We start from the raw sequence: 21,223 nt of genomic DNA on the forward strand, positions 1-21,223 counted from the left end.
GAGAGATAAAATCAATCTTGTGAAAGACTAGTCGTAGTAGAATATCTATCGAATATTTCATAGTCTTACGATAAATACGAAAGTTTGATAGGGTACATAGCTGTTAGTCATTCCTCTATACTAAAGCTGGTAAGATTCCTCCTTCAGATATTCAGAGGTAATGCGATATACTCAGTAAGTAAGCTGTAGGTACAAAAGCTTATAGGTATATCAACATGTTATGATTGAACTGATCTAATCAAGTCGTTAAACTCGTCCGAGGCAGGCATTTACAGCAATCAAAGATACAGTCTTTACCTTCTTAACTCACGCAAAAAATCAAACAATAATATGCAATTTGATACGATTCTGATCTAAATATGTTCTGTGGGAAACCAGTTATGACTGAATAGTCACTACGGTGGTCAGATAGAAGGTTGGTACAGAAGACCAATATTGTACAAATATTTTAAGAAGAACATGGTCTTTAAAATTTACGTTAAAAATTACATGAACTTATATATTACACATAATGTAAAGCTCATCAATTTCAAAGTTTAATGCCTTGTCTTGACATACATAATTATATTGAGCTTTATTAATAGAAGGGCTTTTAATAACACGAGACTCTCAAATACCTACAGCGACAAATCAAGTTTTTTCGCTAATTCAACTAATTGACTTTGTACAAAATCAGTATCTCTAATGGTTCTAATTAGCTCTTTTTCTATTTTGCCAATTTCTATATATTTTATACTTCTTCGCTTTCTTTAAAAACTCATAAGCTCTTTTTGTTAACGTGCGTGTTGTTTTTCTGTCCACTATTCTACCAAGTGACGTTATAATGTATAGACAGCAGTCAATCTGAACTCTCAAGGTGGCGGAACATCTAACTTCCTCAGCCATTGTTTCTTTATGGGTTGCTACAGCGGGTTTTAGTGCTCAAGTTCCTATGAAACTACGGGTTTTTTATTGAAATCAAATTGCCTTGGGAACTCTTGTTAAATTGTTGCACAATAATCCTTAGAAAACTAGTGGGATGGTACATGATCTTAAGTGGTATTCCGACATAAAAACGTTAATTTTAGTAGGTATTCTATTTTTTGTGGCTAATGTGGTTATGTTTTGAGAATTTAATTATAAGCTAGTTAACCTTTTCTTTGAAGTATATTAACACCCGTTAGTTTTATGATAATTATCTAGATCTGTATTTAACGTGTAGTTGTCCATTTGTTTATGATCTTCTAAAAAGATATTCATCTTCCACAAAAATAAAATTCTACAAAATGTGCAAAATATTTTTTGACTGTGTGCTGTTTTAAATTGTGAGTCGCGGAAGTTCAGGTGGTTTTACAAGACATGTAGTGTAATCCACTATCCATCCATCACAGCCCCTAGGTTGTCCGTCTTCGGACGTAGGCCTCCTCCAAATCTTTCCATTTCTGCCTACTTCTTGCCACTTTCATCCAATTTGGTCCGGCTATTTTGGATATGTCATCGACCCATCTCATAGGGGGACGTCCTCTACCGCGAGTAATATGCAAAAAAAATAGTAGGCCGCCTTTTCTTCAAAATAAAACATATTTTATGTGCCGGCATTGCGTGTGTTACCTGCAACAGTTAACATTCTTCACGCATTATGTCGTAATGGAGCCATTCTTGTTGATACCATCTACATTTCGAACAATATAACATGCTTCGAAATAAATACCTCCATATAGCCGCTTTATTATATTTTAAGATTAGGATCGCCGAGTGAATGATCTGATTTTGACTAGTATGAAAAGATCTCAAGTGGTTTTATATCCAAAAATGTTTTATTTTTATTGTACTCGTACGTTTGCTACAGTTTTATACATACAGGACCAAAACAGTTACTAAGTTTAGCTCTCTAAAGGTTATTCACATTTCGATAGAATTTTAGAAGACATGCAATTAATTTTAATTATACACAAAGATATTAAATAATGCAACCGTTTGTGAATGTAACAATTTGCCTCACACAAATTAGTTTCAAAATATACTACTCTCATATGCTTCACCTTTTTCCTCTTTAGTGTAAACATAAGTTATTTGAGTGCATATTGCAACATTGGAATTAAACATTGCATTTGTGCATAAGTAGTACGAGTCAGATTGCAAAATAATCTGTCAGACAATTGAGTCTATTTGTGTCAATGTGATTCAAAGTTCTGTAATTCTGTTTGATCAGAGTAATACAAAAAGTGGTTTATGATAAATTTTATTGGGAACAAATTACTTGAATACCTATGTTAAAACATATTTGTTTTTAATACAATTTTCGCTGAGACCTTTTCAACGATATTTTTTTTAAAGTACTGAATTAAGTATAATCGCGACTATTCACACTTGAAATCTGTAAACTATTGGGGCAAACCTCAAAATCAATCCTTTCAATATCAAAATGTTGGAAAAAATAATGACTCAGTACCAGAAATGCGTAATTCATGTCAATGACCTGAGTGAGAGCTTGACGTGACTAAACCCGACAGATGATACTAACTGCGTCAGTTCTCAGGGAACACGCGTTTATTGCCTTCTATAGCATACGCCTGATTACACATCTCGATTTCTCATTTAACTAGAAAAAGAAGAAGAAATTGATTGATCCTTAATCTTAGCAGCTTCATTTGGTTTTATGCGATGATGTGGTTGTTAATTACTAAAATATTGCAAGTTAACAAAGACATAAGACGCAAAATTACACACAAAGTAGTGTCAGATTTTAATGGTGAACTACAAACAATTTGCTTGCTACTAAATGATTTCAAGAAGTACAGTTCTTGGCATCCAGATAAATAATTTGCCAACTAGGTACTTACTTTTCGCAAAAATGTCTTACACCTTTTTCTTCTTATCAATTTACTAACAGCGTTCTAAGCTATAGATATAAAACAAAGGCAAATTCAATACCACGACACTCCTCTATCTGTCCTATATTTGAAATCACCGCTTTGTTGTCTACAATTTATTAAATAAAGCCCTCGCTTATTACAGCCTATAGTCCCGTACAACGGACAGTAAAGGGAGGCTTTCACTAACATTATAGATGACTATCTGTCTGTCCGTTTGTTGCTTTCATATCCTTTCCAATACAGATCCGTTAGTGCTAATACTTGTGTCACCGTTGTCAGCCTGAGCGATATTAATGTGAAATTAATTGGCGTGTCAAACTCTTCAAATTATTAGCCTTATGTGGAACGGGATCTTGTTTGTAAAAGTTAAGGGTACTCCAAGAAAATTCTTAACAGTGCTGCATTTACACTGATGATACCGGTTTTCGGAAATATTTCAGTTACACCTTGCAATTTCACTTGCAGCGTCAATTTTGGGTAATCTTTTTTGCTCAAGTATTACCTACTTAAGAAATTATGTGCAGTAACGCTATCAAATTGCACAAGGGCAGGTTTATTAACATTTAGAACATTAGTAAGGATGAATCAACAAGCAGTTAGTATAAAGCATTATAATTTATATGATTGTGAGTCAACCGGCGCGGTCCGGTGCGACCACTTTCGTTTTTTTCTCGTACTTGGCTATAATTAGCGGAGTCAGCTAATATCCGTTATTATGTCACTAGTGTAGATTTTTCTGAACAAACTTGTTAGACTTACTAAGACGTGTATGGACGGATACACGTGCTTCAGATAGTAATAGGTGTTGAAGATAGATGAGTGAACTTTTAGAGGGGCCTAAGTTGAGGAGCAATAAACTTGTGTGTTTTAGAGGTGTTGAATGATTATTTTATTAGCATCGGTCATTTAGGTTCTCTATATGGATGTAACCTTTTGGGTGTTTATCATATTTAGCATGCGGGGCCATGTGACATGCGTTTATGCCGTATAGTTTATAGGCAAATGATAAATTGATTGATTTAATCTTGTATTTAATTAAAAATAATAACATTTTTAAACAGATTCTTACTTAAAATTTTGGCCACGACACTACGTAAAGATTATAATATTTTCGATCGGAGAACTTATTTAAGCCCATAGCTAGAACTCACACAAGGTACAAGTACACACCCATTAACGTCTCGAGGCGTCAAGCAAAAAATCCATGGGAAAATATTCACTGGTGTCAATCGGGAAATGACTTGGAATAACTTACATTATAAATACACACGACGTCCGATCGTTTAACGGTAGATAAATGAGGCAAATTGTAGATAATGATTTACTGAATAAACGGCTGTCACAGAGTAAACCTGTTTCTTTAAAAGCTTGAAAATAATTAAAAAGATTAAGCAATTAAAAATAAGTTTAAAGGAGAAGCTCGCAATTAAGTTACCACAGTACGGGTCGATCGATCATAAGGATAAGGATCGATGATAAAACGGCGAGTTTATCCGTGTTTCGGAAAGCATGTTAAATTGATGGCTTCCGTATGACATTTGAACATGTATAATAAGGCATAAAATAATCATAAGGCAATCGTTATCGCAGTGGAACTTAGCTGTATTCGATTAAACTGGAAGAAGACGTTAAGATACTCGGAAAAAAGCTAGATAGATGATATAGTGTAAACTTTTTTCAAAATTGCAATATCTCTTTAGATTTAAAACGGTAAATAAAACATCAGAATTACCTGATCCCACATTACAACATCTCATTTGCAATATCACATATTTCCGCTATCTAGACAGAAAACCATCAACTTCCAACTCTAATCAAAACCTAAGTAATGCTACTGTAATGACAGCAAATAAAATAAGTACCAACATTTGAAATGAAAAGTAATCAAGAAGGCCTAACGGGTTCCGGTAGAAATCGAAACGTAGGTCAGGCCCGTTATTATATCATCATGAGGCTTTTGACCTTGTCGGTACCTTACAACCCATCAGATGTACCGTACTTTTACTTTTTTGAGTTTCATTTCCATACCTGTTGCATATTGCATGTGGGTTTTATATTTTCAATGGATTTTTTTTTGGAATATTTTATCACGTGTTCATAATTTACGAATTTGATAATTGGACCAAGGTCGTCATTTTATTTAATTAACACCCTATAACTTTACCTTTAATAACCAATGGCAATTGAAACATGTCTCGAAAATGAATCGATTGAATCACAAAACACTGAGAGAGGGAAAAACAGATTCACATAACTTTTAGGGCCCCTCAAAGTTTGTTAAAAATATATTATACATTTGTTGCCTTTACTAATATGTAATTGTAAAGTAACTTTCTTTAAACGTGGCGTGGGTTGCAGACCACCAAGTACCCGCGCAAGAAAATAACAGTCTCAGTAAAAATATTAACTTGTCACTCGCTATACTCTCAAACGCTTAACAAGTTAGTTTACTTCTTATCGCGAGGATAAAGATATAGAGATCCGTTTCAGTGATTAATGTCAAGTTTCATTTAACTGTGGTGTTGGTGTCTACGGTGCTGATAAAAAGGCTGTCTTGTGTTTGCTTGGAGAAATTAAATGACTGGAAACGGTTAATAAATAAAATGTTGTTAGACGTTAACGTGAATTAAAAATAAAAAAATTAAAATAACGTGAAACGTGAGCTGATAATTCGTATCTTAGTACAGCTTAGTTTTTTGATGTTTTGAAAATAGGAACCTTTAATAGGGCTACGTACTTCTATGTGATACTAGTACATGAATTGTATACCTACAAACTTTAATGGTCCGCTTTTGCTTCCTATAAACTATAATTATCGACACTGGGTTTTTTCCGACTAGGATATTACTTGGATTCACAGGATTTAAATAATCTAGTTGTTTTAGAAGATCACTCCTACCTAAGACGCCTCAGAGGCCAAGCAATAGCTCAACAATTTATGCAGACAATATTACAAGCGCGATTACAAGACCGCGTTCAGTATTCTACCACGAGCATACCCGCAGGCTACAACTAGTATAACTATAAGCTCTTAATAGTTCTAATAAAGTTGTTACTGTTAATGTGTTCATATTGTAACTCGCTTGCCGGCAGTTGTTCCACGCCATAGTTTTATTGCTTCCTTCGCGCCTTGTCTGAGGAAGTTACTATTCAAACTAATAGCATCTTAATCATGTAATAGTTAAAGCGTGTTTATTTAATGTTTGGTAGTTATCAACAGACAGTGTTTTTTTTTCATCCTTCGTTATTTTATACTGCTTCATCGGTCTGGTTGTCGCGCAGTGCGACTGCTATGTACTTTTGTAATTGCTTTGTGCTTTAGAAACTTTCAGAAAGCAGACTGGAGTCTGCAAGTTGGTGATAGATACACCCGTGCATCGGAGAGCACGTTAATGTTGAGGAGATGATTCTGTCTTTTCATTAAATTATGAAAGCTTTCTCCAAAATTCTACCTATACGTACGTAGTTACTTTGTAAAAGTACTTTTTGAGTAAATATGTACATAAGGTAAATTAGTAACGCTTACTGTAATTGCAAAAATATCTTTTCATTAGGATTCGTTTTGCTATCAAGTTTCACACGCTTTCTCGAGGCTTTCGTTTGTACATTTATGTAATTAATTTTAATTTCTATAGCCAACGGTTTTGAATAGTTTTCAAACGGATTTATGCTTGCAAAGATGTTTATGGGTTTCCTATCAGAGATAATATAACATTCTAAGCGCAGTTTATAAGTACGTTCTTCTTTTTACTAGCCCAATCAAATGAGGGGTCATTTATATTCCTTATCTGGCCACCCGATATCAAAGGTATTTGACCTTTGAAATTACTAGCTGCATTATGCAATTATCCAGCAACTAATCTCTTATTAGAACCACCACATAACAAGAACTACTCCATATTATTGATGTTTACTTTCGTGTCAAATGTCATCTAAACATTTAAAATTTGTTACTCGCAAGACCATTCAAAAATAAAACAATTTACATTTTCAGTATCTAAAGGATTTTTGAGCCGTGAATATTACAGACTATTACAGTAATAGCTATTACATAAAAGATCTTGAACTTTCAACCATTGGCCACGCACGCGCTTACCGCTTTCTTTGGAAATCGTATTATAAGATCACTATCAGAGGGAAAACGTTTGTTTATTCATTATTTATTTATATTTTGTGATGTAACTTGTGAAGAATTTACATAATTAAGCTTTTAATTATTTATTCTGAATTTGTTATTTTTTACTAAGTGGATATGGTGGCGTTGACGTTTCTTTGCCAGTTTGTTTTAATGCATATGCAACTATTATAATATTCAACTTAACTTCTTTTGTCGTTTACACGAAATAACTTCAATCTGTTTCTTAATATATTATCTTTCGTAACATATTTTGGAAATCTCTTTATCGAGGAGTTGAACCTCTTCTATTTTATATCATTGGGATTCATAGTGTTACGTCCACATTCAAACCTCCGGCCCAAAAAATAAACAAATGTATGGCCGCAACTAAAAAAAGTTGAGTTATTTATTGTTACCAATATTAGCACAAACCAAGACGCGACTCATCCATAAACTACGTGACCGATACTAACTGCACTAATGCTATCATTACAACACACTAGTACGTGAGAAAAAATACTCCCGTCACGCTATACCCGGGGAATTTATAATCTTATCTACGGTTCACCGGTAATGGCTAAAGATCGTACTTTTACGTATTTTATGGTTCTTTTTTATGTTTTTCCGTCAGAGGTCAGTAGCACTGATAGGTCACTGTTACTTGTTTGTTGACAAACTTTACTTGAGTTTGTTATTGAAGAAATGAAGTTGGTCGAGACGAAAGTGTTTGAGATGTTTTTTGGCAAACCATGCACGGCGTTTGTTAGGTTTGCTTCCTAGGTAGGTAGGTTTGAAACGGTTTGTGGGTTTTAGAATCTTTTACAAAGCAACCCGGTGCCTGACCTACAATAAATTAACATTCTTGTACGCTGAAGTACTATTGTAATGTACAGGACAATCGTGATTGTACGGAATGGTATACTTTAGAGGCCAATGTTTTTATGACATATGACTAAGTTTGAAACCAACTAGCACGGTGGTAAACGCTGATGACATTTCTCCTAATAAAAAAAGTCAATAAGCATCGCCCATCGCCCTTCAAAGCGAATCCCGCATCCAATCTCCCAGGGAATGCGGACATCTCCCGTTTTTCCTCCCAGTCAGCTGTTCTCGTGTTATTGCACGGCGCGCGCGCAGGTGCACTTCCTCAGTTTTTGCCGCAGTGCCGATGCCATCGACCTGATGCATCGCGCGGAGCTTTGATGCACGCTATTGCACTTCGATAGAAATACTTGTATGAAATGGATTTGTTAGATGAGTTGGGAATGTATAAAAGATTATATTTTCTTGGAAATATTGTAATGACCTGTTATGTAGGGATTGATTGGCTATGACTGTCTAGTAAAGTTTGATATTTGTACCAATAGTAATATTGCGGCTAAGAGCAAAATAACTCTAAAATAAAATTGAATCCTTTTATATCTTAGCACAAACAAGTTCTATGACATAATACCATCATAGTACTCACATCAAAGCAGTAATTATACGGAGGATCAAATAGATAACCCTATATATTTCAAGAAAACAACATCGAAACCTAAAACAAACGACCGCGACGGTGGTATGTTCATATTTGCATAGGTACCTGTATTCAAGAACGTATGAATTCATCAATATCAAAGGTGTTTTCACTACTCTAATAATGACTTTTGGCCGTATTTGAACCAAGGGGAAAATACAAAAAATACATACAAGAAAAGTCTAATCTTATCTGTTACATCCCTTTTACAATAGTAGCTAGCTAGCAGGAAATACAGACAAGTTGGAATTTACTATGAAGGTAAAAGTCGAGTTACGATCGACTCGACGAGTGATGGATGGCCAATTGAACGCTAGCTTCCAACACCTGGTTATATGGAAGCTACTGAACATATAGAAAATATCTTTACGCTTGAAGTTTTTGAGGCAAGCAGAGTTGTGGTAGACTTTTGATACCCTTTATTAATGCTGTATGTTAACTATCCAATTCTTTGCAATTTCAAGTGACCAAAATTAATACAAAAAAAGAAACTACAAAATACTACGCAGCTAGCAGTTAGTAATATCGTGGTAATATCCCAATCAATATAATGAATAGAAATCAAATGAAAAAAGATATCATTCAAGTTCACAATATAATGTCTATTTTCAATTTCAATAGCGTTAATCACAATTTCACGCTAAACAACCGTTTCAAATCATCATCTATTTAAATGAAATAAGCAGTCCACGACTATACAAAGTAAGTACTTGAAATATTTAGAACAAATCGACTCTGTCTCAACTTTGTATGGTGAATAATTTAGGCAAGCAATCTTAACAATATTATGATTGTATCAGTTAATTTGCAAATGCGCCCATAAGAACACACCAAAGTTTAAAAAGTTCACACTAAAAGATATTGAAAATTCCAAAAGTAAAAAATATGCAAAAAAATTAAAAATCCGAAAAAAAGTATTTTAATAAAGCTACCTGAGATTCGAAATCCCGACCACTACAAGAAAGGGGTCGAGTATTTCAACCCTCATCTCGACCGGGAGCGTGGCACCTCCTGTAATCCGGCGACACGGAGGTCGGGACCGAGGGATGGTTTGAGGTCCGGAACCCTGCCGCTTAGTGGCCCATGTTGACTGGACGTCCACACTAAGCCTGGTATAGACATGGACCCCCAGGAGGAGTCCGGGGGGTGCAGGTCGACTGAGGAGGGGCGAATCGGGCCAGGGGGGAAACCCAGCAGCCAAAAGTCCCCGTATCGGGCAGTAGCGGGATAGCGGCCGGGAGTGGGCGCTTGGTGGCGGCCTGACCAATATAACCAGACCCGTTCCTTTTGCTTTTTTTCTTTCAATACTGTTATTTTCGACACGCTTAATTTATTTAAAGTTGCTAAGTAAATAACTGTGGTATTTATTTTATATTTTTTTCTAGCCCAATTCGACAGGAATGATTTAGTTAACATAAACTGTTATTAGAAATGGAGGTGGATGAATAAAAAGTTTCCGAAGGGTAGTATGTTGCGACGCTCAACTTAAAAAGCATAGTCGCGGTATATAATTTAGTAGTCTATGAACATATCGATCTAAGCTCGTAAATCCAAGACAAGTTAATAAACTTAAGTGGTTTTCGCATGAATTGAGGACAGGACTGTTACCGTATAAACATGTGAGCTGTTTCGACACTGTCAGGTTGCAACTAAACGCTTTTTGCGACGCTTTATTAATACTGCCTCGACGTTTAGTTACTCTTAACTAGTGGTATGTCGGCTAATGAGCGGTGTATGGAAGATATTTCGAGTACTTAAATAATTTTAAGTTCTTTACGCTAAAATATTATAGGCCTTTGAGGTTTTATAACATTAACTTAATAGAGAAAGCTAACTGGGCTTTGTCTAAAACCAAGTCTGAATTTTACTTTGTTATATGAAAACTTTCTTCTGTTACCCACCTATTTAATATTTTTTTTCTAAAGAGCTTTCTGATATGAAGACAAATAAACAATCAGAACCAGAACATCACAAATATTTACTAGAAAATTGCATCTTAGTACATACAAGCGTGAAACCGGTAACCAGTTTATACTCATAACACCATTAAAATACTTAACAACTAATAAATTGCTCAGAATCATCATAAAGATAGCACTTCCCTACTTCCCGTAGGAAATGACTTTACAAAACAAACGTAAAGTAATTCAATGAAAACGGAACAATAAAACTAGACGCCATTTCTTTATTGTTAGTCGCTAAGTAAGCCGTGTCCCACGAGTGTAAAACACATATTATCATGCTATCAACATAACCTTTAACATAACGGAATAAGATTCAAAGTTGAGATGATCAGCTGCACAAGATCTTGCTGTTGTTAGACCACCTAATCTGCGGTTGATACCACTCTATTGCCTGAGCAATAAGGCTCAGTATAGTCTATGTTTGCTAAGTATAAAGTGGTGCAGTCATAGCCCACTTTTGTTTAGCTTATGGCATAATGGCGATGACACGCCGCCTCCTTTCTTCGTTAATTAATTTGCTCGGCTTAGAGAAATCCATGGGAGTAGTTCAGGTTATTTTTTCCTATGAATTATGGCTTCTTTAGTGTTGTCAAGGGCTGTAGAACATTTCATAAGGTTTTATGTAATAGTTGAAGTGGTTTTTGGAATAATCTGTTAACAAGGCAGTTATGGCTGGAAGATTATCTTAATAATTAGACCTTGAAGATTGTTGACGAGGCTTATAGGTCTAGTGGTTAAGACGGATTGCAGTGATTACTGTCAATAGTGTTGCGAGATGTAGTTAACTGGAGTATGTGGATAAGTCTTAACTTTTTGTTCTGTTTAACATGACCAAATTAGTTAAGGAAAATTGCAGATAATCTGTTGAAACTATTACTCGATAGTTAAACTGATGACGAAATAAATTGAATGGCCAACAAGCACTAGTAAATTAGTTTGAAAGTGATTGGTTTCTGTCGCTTATTTTATATTGAGTTTTACCTGCAAGTACTCATATCCTCGGGAAGTATTAAGTTAAGCTGGCTCTGAGTTAAATGTCACACGATAGAAACAAGTAACGATCACTATGTATTTTATTGCCGGATTACTAGGAAAATTATAATCAGTGGATTCTCTTTAGAACTAAGCAAAATAAACTCAAATGCAAATACAGGAAATAATTTTAAAAAATTGTTAATAATGCCACTGAACTCATGAACAGTTTATTAACAATTCTCGAAATTGGATATTGAACTTTTGCATATGTGTGTATACCTAAGTACTAGTTATTAACATATCTATCAATCTCATTCGTTAACTCTTAATAAAAACTTAAAAGCACTTTATTGGGAATGAAGAGTGTTGTTTACCCTTGCAGGCATCAAGCAAAACGTAGCTTAAAAATAGATTTCCAACAACTATCAATTATATTTTTTATCACTATTTACCAAACATAAATTAGTATGACCATTTGAAGCAACTGCCCTAAATATTCTTCCGCTTAATTTTTAGAGATCTGTTTCATAAGTCTTACACAAGGGCAGCTGTCGTCAGTCTAAGGCATAAATAATTACCTGATGAAGAAATAAAGATTAACTTTCATAATAAAACTTTCATAATAAAAGATTAACTTTTCTAAGAAAAAGGGTTCGAAACTTAGGCCTTGGTTTGCTTTGAATGGATTGACCGACTGATCGGAGTTTGATTAGAGATATCTGAAGCGTTAATGATGTGTGTATGAGGTCAATGTATCGGTGTCTAGACTGAGTATGTATAAGTGATATTTAATGATCAGCATGAGTTTGATAACCAAGTACTAATACAATGAGTGCGAATAACACGTGTGCGGATTCGAAACCTGGCGAGAGAATATGACCTCACACTATGATATTATAGAAGTTTGAATGTGTCGATATATGCGTATATGATTGTTATACTTCCACAAACGCATGGTAATATAAATAATAGCATAAGCAAATATAGATAGTTTTAACAACAACAATTTTAACAACAACATAGTATATTTATTAATTTATTTTTTCAGGTGTGGGAAGCAGTTCTCTCAGGACGAAAGCGAATCTGCGGAGATATAAGGTAAGTATTACCTTGACGATTTTGCATTTACTTTCTAAGTTCATGACATCACAAGTAAAATTACTAGTAATTTATACAAAAGGATTGTCCATCCGAAAGTTATTTGCAAGTGAGAGTGAAGTAAACTGCTAATGCATTGTAATGTACCATTTGCGACGCGTTAGGCGTACTCAAGCTGTTTCATGTCGAAAAACTTGTAATTTAAGGTCAAGAGTCAACGCTAAAGATCAAACTAACTGTGCTTACGTAACTTTCGCAGTTATAGTAATGTTTTAAAGAGACGCCATTAGAAGAAAATTATATAAAAATAATTACTCCGCCTGTGATGTTAGGCCGACAGTAGGCAGTAGGCACGTACCTTTGTAATTATAACATAAAGTTAGGTGTTAGAACATAAAGTTAGGTATGTAGAACATATAGATGCGCAGTGATTAACTGTTAAACTCAGATATCCGTTTGTAGTAGAAAAAAATGTCACCTTCAATTGACCCTTAACAATAATGATAAAATCAAAGACTCAGAACATTAATACGGCTCAATTAATAAGAGGAGTATATTTAATTAAACCGATGACGTTAATAACACTTATGTTGACGAACCTTTTAATTGAAAGCACTTTTTAACTTCTTTCGCAAAACTCACTAAACATCTCATACTTATGGAATAACCATGGAATGTAGCTAGTATGTGTTTCTGAAATCTCAGCCACATTATACCGACTGGTTTAATTAAGGGTAAGTATTGCACGAAGTTTCCTGTATTGCACGGCTAGTCAGCATTCTCAAATGTATGACTGTGGGATTTCTCAGACAGTCTAAGAAATTAGATGAAAAGTTTGTTTGTGTATATGTATACGTGTTTGTTCGCGTTTGTAGATTTGAATACCTACGTCTCTTTTTTGTATTTGTTAAATATTTTTTTGTAGAATCACTACCTATGGTTATACAGACCTATCTATCTACCTAGTCTTTCCCCAAACAATGGTTGGGTCAGCTTGCCAATCTTGGTCTATCATATTATGAGATCATAAAAATTAAAAGATATTGACTGCCTATTTGTATGAATACGTCGCAGTTATTTAAGACAGAAAGATACTCGGTACACTTTTTTTAGTAATAAATCTTGGAACTAATTAAAATAGGTGACATAATGAACGGTTTTATCCAGACAACTTTAAGGAACTGTGAAGTGAAACCGTGTGCCATTGCTAGTACAAGATAATTAGAGTTCTACCAATACAGGAACTGGGTGTGTCTGGGATATTAAAACCTTATTTACTGATTATAGGATTGGACTTATAATTTGCTTGGCAACGCGGAAAACGTAGGCGGCAGTGTATGTCAATTGAAATTATATCGAATTTAGTTAATTATCTAGATTTCCGATATTTTATTCGCTTTCCCTTTCATCTTATCTATTATATTTTTATATCGTTTCTTAATAAAGTTTCGCGCTTATGAGGTTGTTTGGTGTTTACTCTGCTTACGACTCATGAGCGTACGTTTCAGGTTCTTCAGGTTTTCAATCTTAAATAGTTATATCTAACAGAAACACGTTTGGATAAAACAATATATTTAATCCGTCAGTCTTTATAATTTAAGATATTTTTAAACTCTGTAATTGTAAAAACTAAAATATCCCACCAATTAAAACTTCTACAACCAATAAAACAATCAAATGTCATTCAAAATCAAACATTAATGTTTTTGCTCAATCGGAATATTTGAAACACTTAACGTTCGGATGAATTATGCAAGGTTGCGCGGGCGCAGTGTATTGGTTCAAGTAGACGCGAATGTCAAAAGGTAATGACTTGTTAAGAGTATTTATGTATACTGGTTTAGTCGTCAGTTAGAAATAACTTCAGATTGATTTCTGGGTCACCGAAAGTATTTTGTTAATGTGATGCAAAAGATTTTATAATAGGTACTTCTATTAATATCTAATTGATTTAGGAGTAGTAATTTTACGATTAAACTTGCATATCAAAAATAACTTTTGAGTTTTTGTTCACATTACTACGGATATTTTGATATTATTTATCTGTTACTGTTATTTACCTTAATTTTTTTTATTAATTTCTAGGTATTGAGCATGGGTACTTTTGGGTACAAATCAAAGAATTTATCGTTCTAATAAAGTATGTAAAAGTGTAATAAAATATACTCTAGAAAACATACGTCATTCCTAATTACCTTTTATTTGATGTTTTGTCTTCATAAAGTAATTTGCTTAGTTATACCGAAGTTTAATGTTCACATTATATGAACATTATACATAGAATGAATGTTTATATAAAGTCTTATGAGTTGGGATATAAAACTGTCTAGTTACCGACTACAGTTAATTTAGAGGTTATTAAATTATACGTAAAGTAATTTTAATGCTTAATGCTGTAATGTATCATACGTTATTATGATACATTTCTTTTGGCTTTCTTTTTGTTTTTAGTTGGTTATTCAATTGGTTTGAAAGGTTAATAAATTATTGTATTAACTAGTTTATTGCACAATGTCTTAGTTTATAGTTTATATTTTTGATTATGAAAAAGACTTAACCTCCTGATAACATTAGTAGATATAGATGACTAGACATAAAATCTAGATTTTGTAATTCGAGGAGTGTTAAATAATCTTACACAATTTATATTAGACGTACAAAATATCTTCGCAGTGAATATAATAGAGATGCAATCTGCAGTGATAAGACTGCAAGGCTGAACTGCATACAGCTGCCAGACAATAGACAGGTGAACGTAGCTATTGATACTAGAATACTAGATACTAGCCATTCTTTTCATTTGGTACAGAGTATTGTACAAATAAAAATTGGTTTTTACAATAGTATAGTTACAAAATACATAGATCAAATAAATGTGACTATTCTGATGAAATTACAAAAGTATATTACATAAAATTCTAATAAAGATGTGCTATTTGATATCTCTCTAAGAAACCGAGATAGAATAAGACCAGACTTAACTTTGCTGGCTGGTTTTTGAGTTATTTTGCTGCGATAAGTATACCTATTCATATTCAAGGCATAGGTAGTGATAATGAAAAGTAAACTGCGGCTCACAATCTGCAGAATACTTGCCGGTGAAGAGTGGGAAAAAATGCTCAACTAAACATTAAAGTAATTTAGGCCATACAAAAACAATATAACACCTTCACACTTCATCATTCACTCACAAGAAATTCCCACAAAATGTGTGCTACCGTTTCCAAAAAAACAACAATTGTTTTGGAACTTTCGTTTTCACGTTAGAGTAGACCACTGCGTATGTATGGTCTGATGATATCTGGTGCCGGTCTACATAACTCCTGACTCTTGGGGTAAGCAGCGCGTGATAATGAAGGCAATTTACTTTCAATCAGTTTTGACGGGCGGTGACTGGTCATTAACTTGTATGGAAGATGATTTGTGGGTCAGATGTGTGTTTGTTTGGTGATAGAATTATGATTGGTGTTTGTTTGTTTTTGGTTCTTGTTAATTAGTAGTTAATTACAGCTTTATCTGTATATTATTAGTACTTTCAGATGTCCGGTCAATTTGCGCTAAATATCTTGTTCACAATTTATGTAGGTTTTATTTTTATTTTGTTTTTAGCTCTTTCATTTTGATATGTCCAAAATAAATATTCCTGTAGTAATAGACGTCAGTGCTTGACAACAACTGATTTATTCATATAAAAACTCATTACACAACAACTCCCCTTTTAAGAACATAACACACATACACTTCCCCCCTTAAAATAACATAAATCTTTAAATAACATAAATCTTAAAATAACATAAATCTTAAAATTCTCAGGGAACAAAAACCTAACACAATTAATTGAAAGAAAATTAAAATGAAACAAGACTCTAAAATAAAGATTCAATACTAGTAAATAGTTTAGCTTTTGCCCTAGTCAATGGACCAGGCAAACATCCTATACCATCGAACAAGTCATCATATTGAGACAAATTTAATGAATGAATCCGCTTAATCAAATTCAATTGTATGCACGATATCCGTCCCAACACACTCTGACATTTCATATCGGCTATAGCAAATTTCAGTTCATATTGTTTACCTTTATAAACACAAGCTATATAGCACGTTCCCTTTACCGGTATTACATCGCCACTGTAAGATTGTAACTTTATAACTTTATTACATTTCAAAATGCTAACATCTAAACCTAATTCTAAAAATCTCTCAAATGACATAACATTTATGTCGGCACCAGTGTCAAGTTTGAACTTCTCGGTACCACTGCCACACGATAATATTTCAAACCACTCACCTAGTCGTTTGTTTTCCTCAATCATGGAAATAAAAAATGAATCACCATCATCCGACTCTGACTCACTTCGGTGTTTAATGTCGCATACGCGCGCTGTACCACCACCTTTATAAAACGCATTCGCTTTGCACACCTTCGCAAAGTGACCACAATTTCCACACACGAAACACGTGCATTGATTCGCTGGACAATTTCCAGCCTGACAGCGCGGTGACAGGCCCCCGCAGCGAGCACATAGATGCGGGCTGGGCGCTGCGCCCCTGCGCGCGCCTCGCCGGCCGCCACCGGCACTCCCGCGACCTCGTCGCCGCTGCGCGCCAACCACGTCCACCTGCGCCACTCCCGAACTCGTGCCAACAGCATCCATCTGCTGCTCGGATTCCCTGGATATTTCCTCGGCTTGGCATAGTTTTACAGCTTTGTCGAGATTCAGATCCTCACATCTCAACAGCCGATCTCTCACCCTTAAACTTCGAATGCCACACACAATTCTATCTTTGATCAATTCGTCCTCAAGCTCTTTGAAGTTACAATTTTTCGAAAGGAGGCGTAACGCAGTAACATACTGTTGGATTGATTCGCCTTCCTCTTGGTTCCGAGTGAAAAATTTGTATCGAATTAGTGTAATATTTAATTTTGAAACAAAAAAACTATCGAACTTCTCAAGTAAAATTCTGATATCATCTCGATCCTCCTCCTTATCGAACGTAAATGTTTGGTATATGTCAAAACCTTCCGGACCAATTAAATTTACCAGTAGACTCGCCTGAACCCCAGCAGTCTCTGTATAGGCACCCGAAGCTTTCAGGAACAGCGTGAGTTGTTGTCGCCACCGTTTCCACGCCTCTGCGCGGCTTGCAGGACCGCCGTCCAAACTCAACTCGGATGGTGGGCGAGCGTGTTCCATTATTTTTGTCGATAAAATTGCACCAAAATACGTATTTTATAATAAATTTTGAAAAAAATTTCATCACCGCTGCCACCATGTAGTAATAGACGTCAGTGCTTGACAACAACTGATTTATTCATATAAAAACTCATTACACAACAATTCCAAAAAAACTTTCCCGTAAAAAATCATTCAGGAAGTTGGTGCCAAAATCTTAATTATCTAAAAATTTAAAAAGTAGCAAGCCATCGACTATTTTCTAAAAACAAACACACGGAAGCTATTATTTATTTATAAGATACAATCTATTAAGTTCCTAATTCTATTTGGAGATTACGGGCTGTCTGCATCGTTACGGTACGGTACGGTATAGTACTGTAGATTATTGATAAGATCATTCATTATACAGAACAAGAGCGAACATTTACTATCACCACTCAGTTGTGAACATTTCAATCTTAATTATAATAAAAATAAAGCTAAAATTATAATGTTTTATAAGTACAGTTGGAATAAAAATTAACTCGTTACACCATATTTCATAGCAGACATTTTTAACTGAGTTAGACCTATTGAGTAATTATTACCTATAATGCAATTTGTTCATAGCTAAATACTAGATGCAAATGTAAGATTAGCAATAATTTGATAGTGGTATTTTTGATACTTTCCAGATATTATCTTGCTATACCTACCTATTGCTTGTATTTTTAACAAAATTCTTTATTTTTAACGGAGATAGGTATTTTGATACAATCTGTAGATAATATTTCGTGTTTAGCGGCTGTTTTTTATAAATAAACACTTGCTATACAGGAGTTAAAACAACTTATCTTTTCCTCAATTGTCTAGATAGCATTATAAACAATATACCCGACTTGTACACAGATATCGGACAATCTCACAAAGCCTTGAGTTTTATCGCAGAGCAAATCGGTTTGAAACAAAATCGTCGGAGAAAGTTGGAAAGCGGCTGAACTAAGTTTGTTTGTAATTAAGCGAATAATTCTGTCATAAAAACTAACTATTTAGATTAAAGTTACGTGCTCTATGGAGTTATAAGTTCTTTATTTCGAAGTTATGGCGATTTAATGAATATTTTGAGTCTTTGTTATGGCGCCAAATTTGGTTTTATTTGCTGTTATGAAAGTTGATGTGGACATTATGAGTAAGTAGTAGAAAATGTAAGTGTAATAATTGATGAACTGCAGTTTTTACAAAATATTCAAAGTCAAATGGTTTTATTTCAAATAGGCCTTTGCAGGCTCATGAAACGTCACACTAGTGAGTTGCACGGTTCCAAACAGTTGGTCTCATGGAGAAGAGCCGACAAGACTCCATAGACGAATTATACAATAATATAATTCATATGGCGACGATAATGAGGGTTTTCTAAAATGGCAATCCACGAGGTGGCAGCACCGAGTCGTCAGATCCAGATAACTGTCAAAGTGCTTATCTTTACTATGAATAGTGAACGATTTTAGTGTTTTTTTTTATTTTATAATTAAAGCACTGCATTATTGTTTTACTATTGCGGTTGAGTTAATAAAAAAAACTAAATCATATTGTGTTAACAAATTTTTCAACAAGCTTTTCCTTAGTACCAGTGACTTTTGCACCCTCTCTCTTAGCTCAATTTTTAGTTCGGAAACCTTATTCTGACCGTAGTCCATAATAAAATCAATAAAACTTCCAATATAACAGAATTTCAATAAACAATAAGTTCGGCACCTACAATTCCATACTATTTGACAGCTGTTTGGACCAGACGCATACGTGGCGCCACCCGGTGGCAGAAAAAAATTCAAAAACCCTCATTATGTTACGACGACTCGCCCTTAGTGTTTAATTTATAATACCTACACCTGAAATTAAAAAGTAAATATGTACTTACACAAAGCCTGCTTCACCAGCACAGCCACGACAACAACAATCAGATATCTCTTATCACACATCGTGACGATCACACACAGCCTGCCTCAGCCGATAGTCATCAGCCCACCATCTTGTCACTGTCACGCACTGTTTGCACTGTCACTGGTCCATTGTTCACCTGCGAACAAATTATGTTATAGGTTAGTGAAAATATTCAATAAGATAAGTAAATAAAGTAAGGCATAATATTAACTAAACATGAGCCTTGTAGAAATGCTATGAACAATTACGCGTTGATGTCTTTCATTCGGAAAAGTAGATTTAATAATGAAGTTAATTAATTATTTAAATGTTTCGCTCATATCGCTTAGATATATTGAGTATATTTTCACAGCCACATTTGATTGTTATGGAAGTGTCATCACGTGTAGTATATCTTGGTGAAACCAGACTGGGCTGTGGGATTGTTCGGAAGACTAATCTCAACTCTGGTACACAAAGAAGGAAATTGGTAGGGTTTACTCAGTAAAAATCTGATACAGGGGGCTTATGATGATTTCTCATCTCAAAATAAATATGAAACTGGATGTAGTGAAAACGCTCGAATACATGCTTTGACTGGCTTCCAGTGATTTGTACCGAAAGCGACAAATAATCTCAATTTCCACGATACTTAATACTGAACCTTCAAGCTCATAAGCTCTGTAATATAATATCGAGCTGGGAAAGTTGAGCGAAGCCTGCAGGCTGTACGCGCGGTACCGTTACATACAACTGTACGTGCGACCACATGCGGGAGCTTCAGGGACCATCGGCAATTATTGTAGCTATTGAAGTTCATTATTTGAATATTAAGTTTTTTTTCAACCTTTGATGAATTTTATTTTGGACTTTTTGAAAATAATTCTTCAGTAAATGTTTAAATTTTTTTGTGAGTTTGGTCCATTATCTTGTTAATTGCTTGTTTGTTTTAACATGGCAAAAAGTTTGCTATTGAACATTTCAATGAATACTATACATAACTAAAAATGACAAAATTACTGTAAATTCTACTCCTATAAATTACTGAAAACAGCCAACAATTTATTTATATTGTAGGAAATGCTTCGTAGCGGCCAACTAACTAATAACGACATTGATAAAATAACTGTTATCAGAACTCATACTTTCAATAGGACAATTACATAATACAAAACAAAATCTCAAGTATCGATTAAGCACATAAATTCACTCGTATTACAAGGACTGGCGGGAGTAACGGCGCGCGCGCAGCGTACGGTACCCGCCGCGGTTCATTGAAGATTCATTACTTTACGATGCGTGCGCACATCTCAAAATATATGCTGTATGTTAGGTAATAGTAATATTATTGGGTGATAGTAATTATGGGATATAATATTTTAGCTGACTTCCCAAAAAGGAGGAATTTCTCAATACGGATTTTTTTTTATTTCTGGCTGCTATAGCATAGTATGGATACATCTACAAGTAATTGTATAGGAAATCTTAATATGAGCCATCCCGTTGTGGGTGAATGAATCTTTGCTAGGTGAGCAAATCTCAAGCAAAGTATGGATATACTCTCGAAAGCTCAATAAGGTGGCAAAGAACGGCGATTATTCGTTTGTTTAAAATTA

At 34.6% G+C, this 21,223-nt stretch overlaps 1 protein-coding gene across 4 annotated transcripts in view; it reads right to left on the reverse strand.

Moving 5' to 3' along the window:
• LOC110378409 (cadherin-89D) overlaps nt 1-21,223 on the reverse strand; it is a 64,956-nt gene that overhangs the window by 39,828 nt on the left and 3,905 nt on the right. For all 4 annotated transcript variants that reach the window (XM_049836970.2, XM_049836969.2, XM_049836968.2 and 1 more), the window contains exon 2: nt 19,606-19,764. In XM_049836970.2, the coding sequence (XP_049692927.2) occupies nt 19,606-19,666 (61 nt within the window). In that variant the 5' untranslated portion in view covers nt 19,667-19,764. The remainder of the gene's footprint in view (nt 1-19,605; nt 19,765-21,223) is intronic.

This window comes from Helicoverpa armigera, chromosome 14 (genome assembly GCF_030705265.1).
Source record: "Helicoverpa armigera isolate CAAS_96S chromosome 14, ASM3070526v1, whole genome shotgun sequence".
Classification (NCBI taxonomy): Eukaryota; Metazoa; Arthropoda; class Insecta; order Lepidoptera; family Noctuidae; genus Helicoverpa; species Helicoverpa armigera.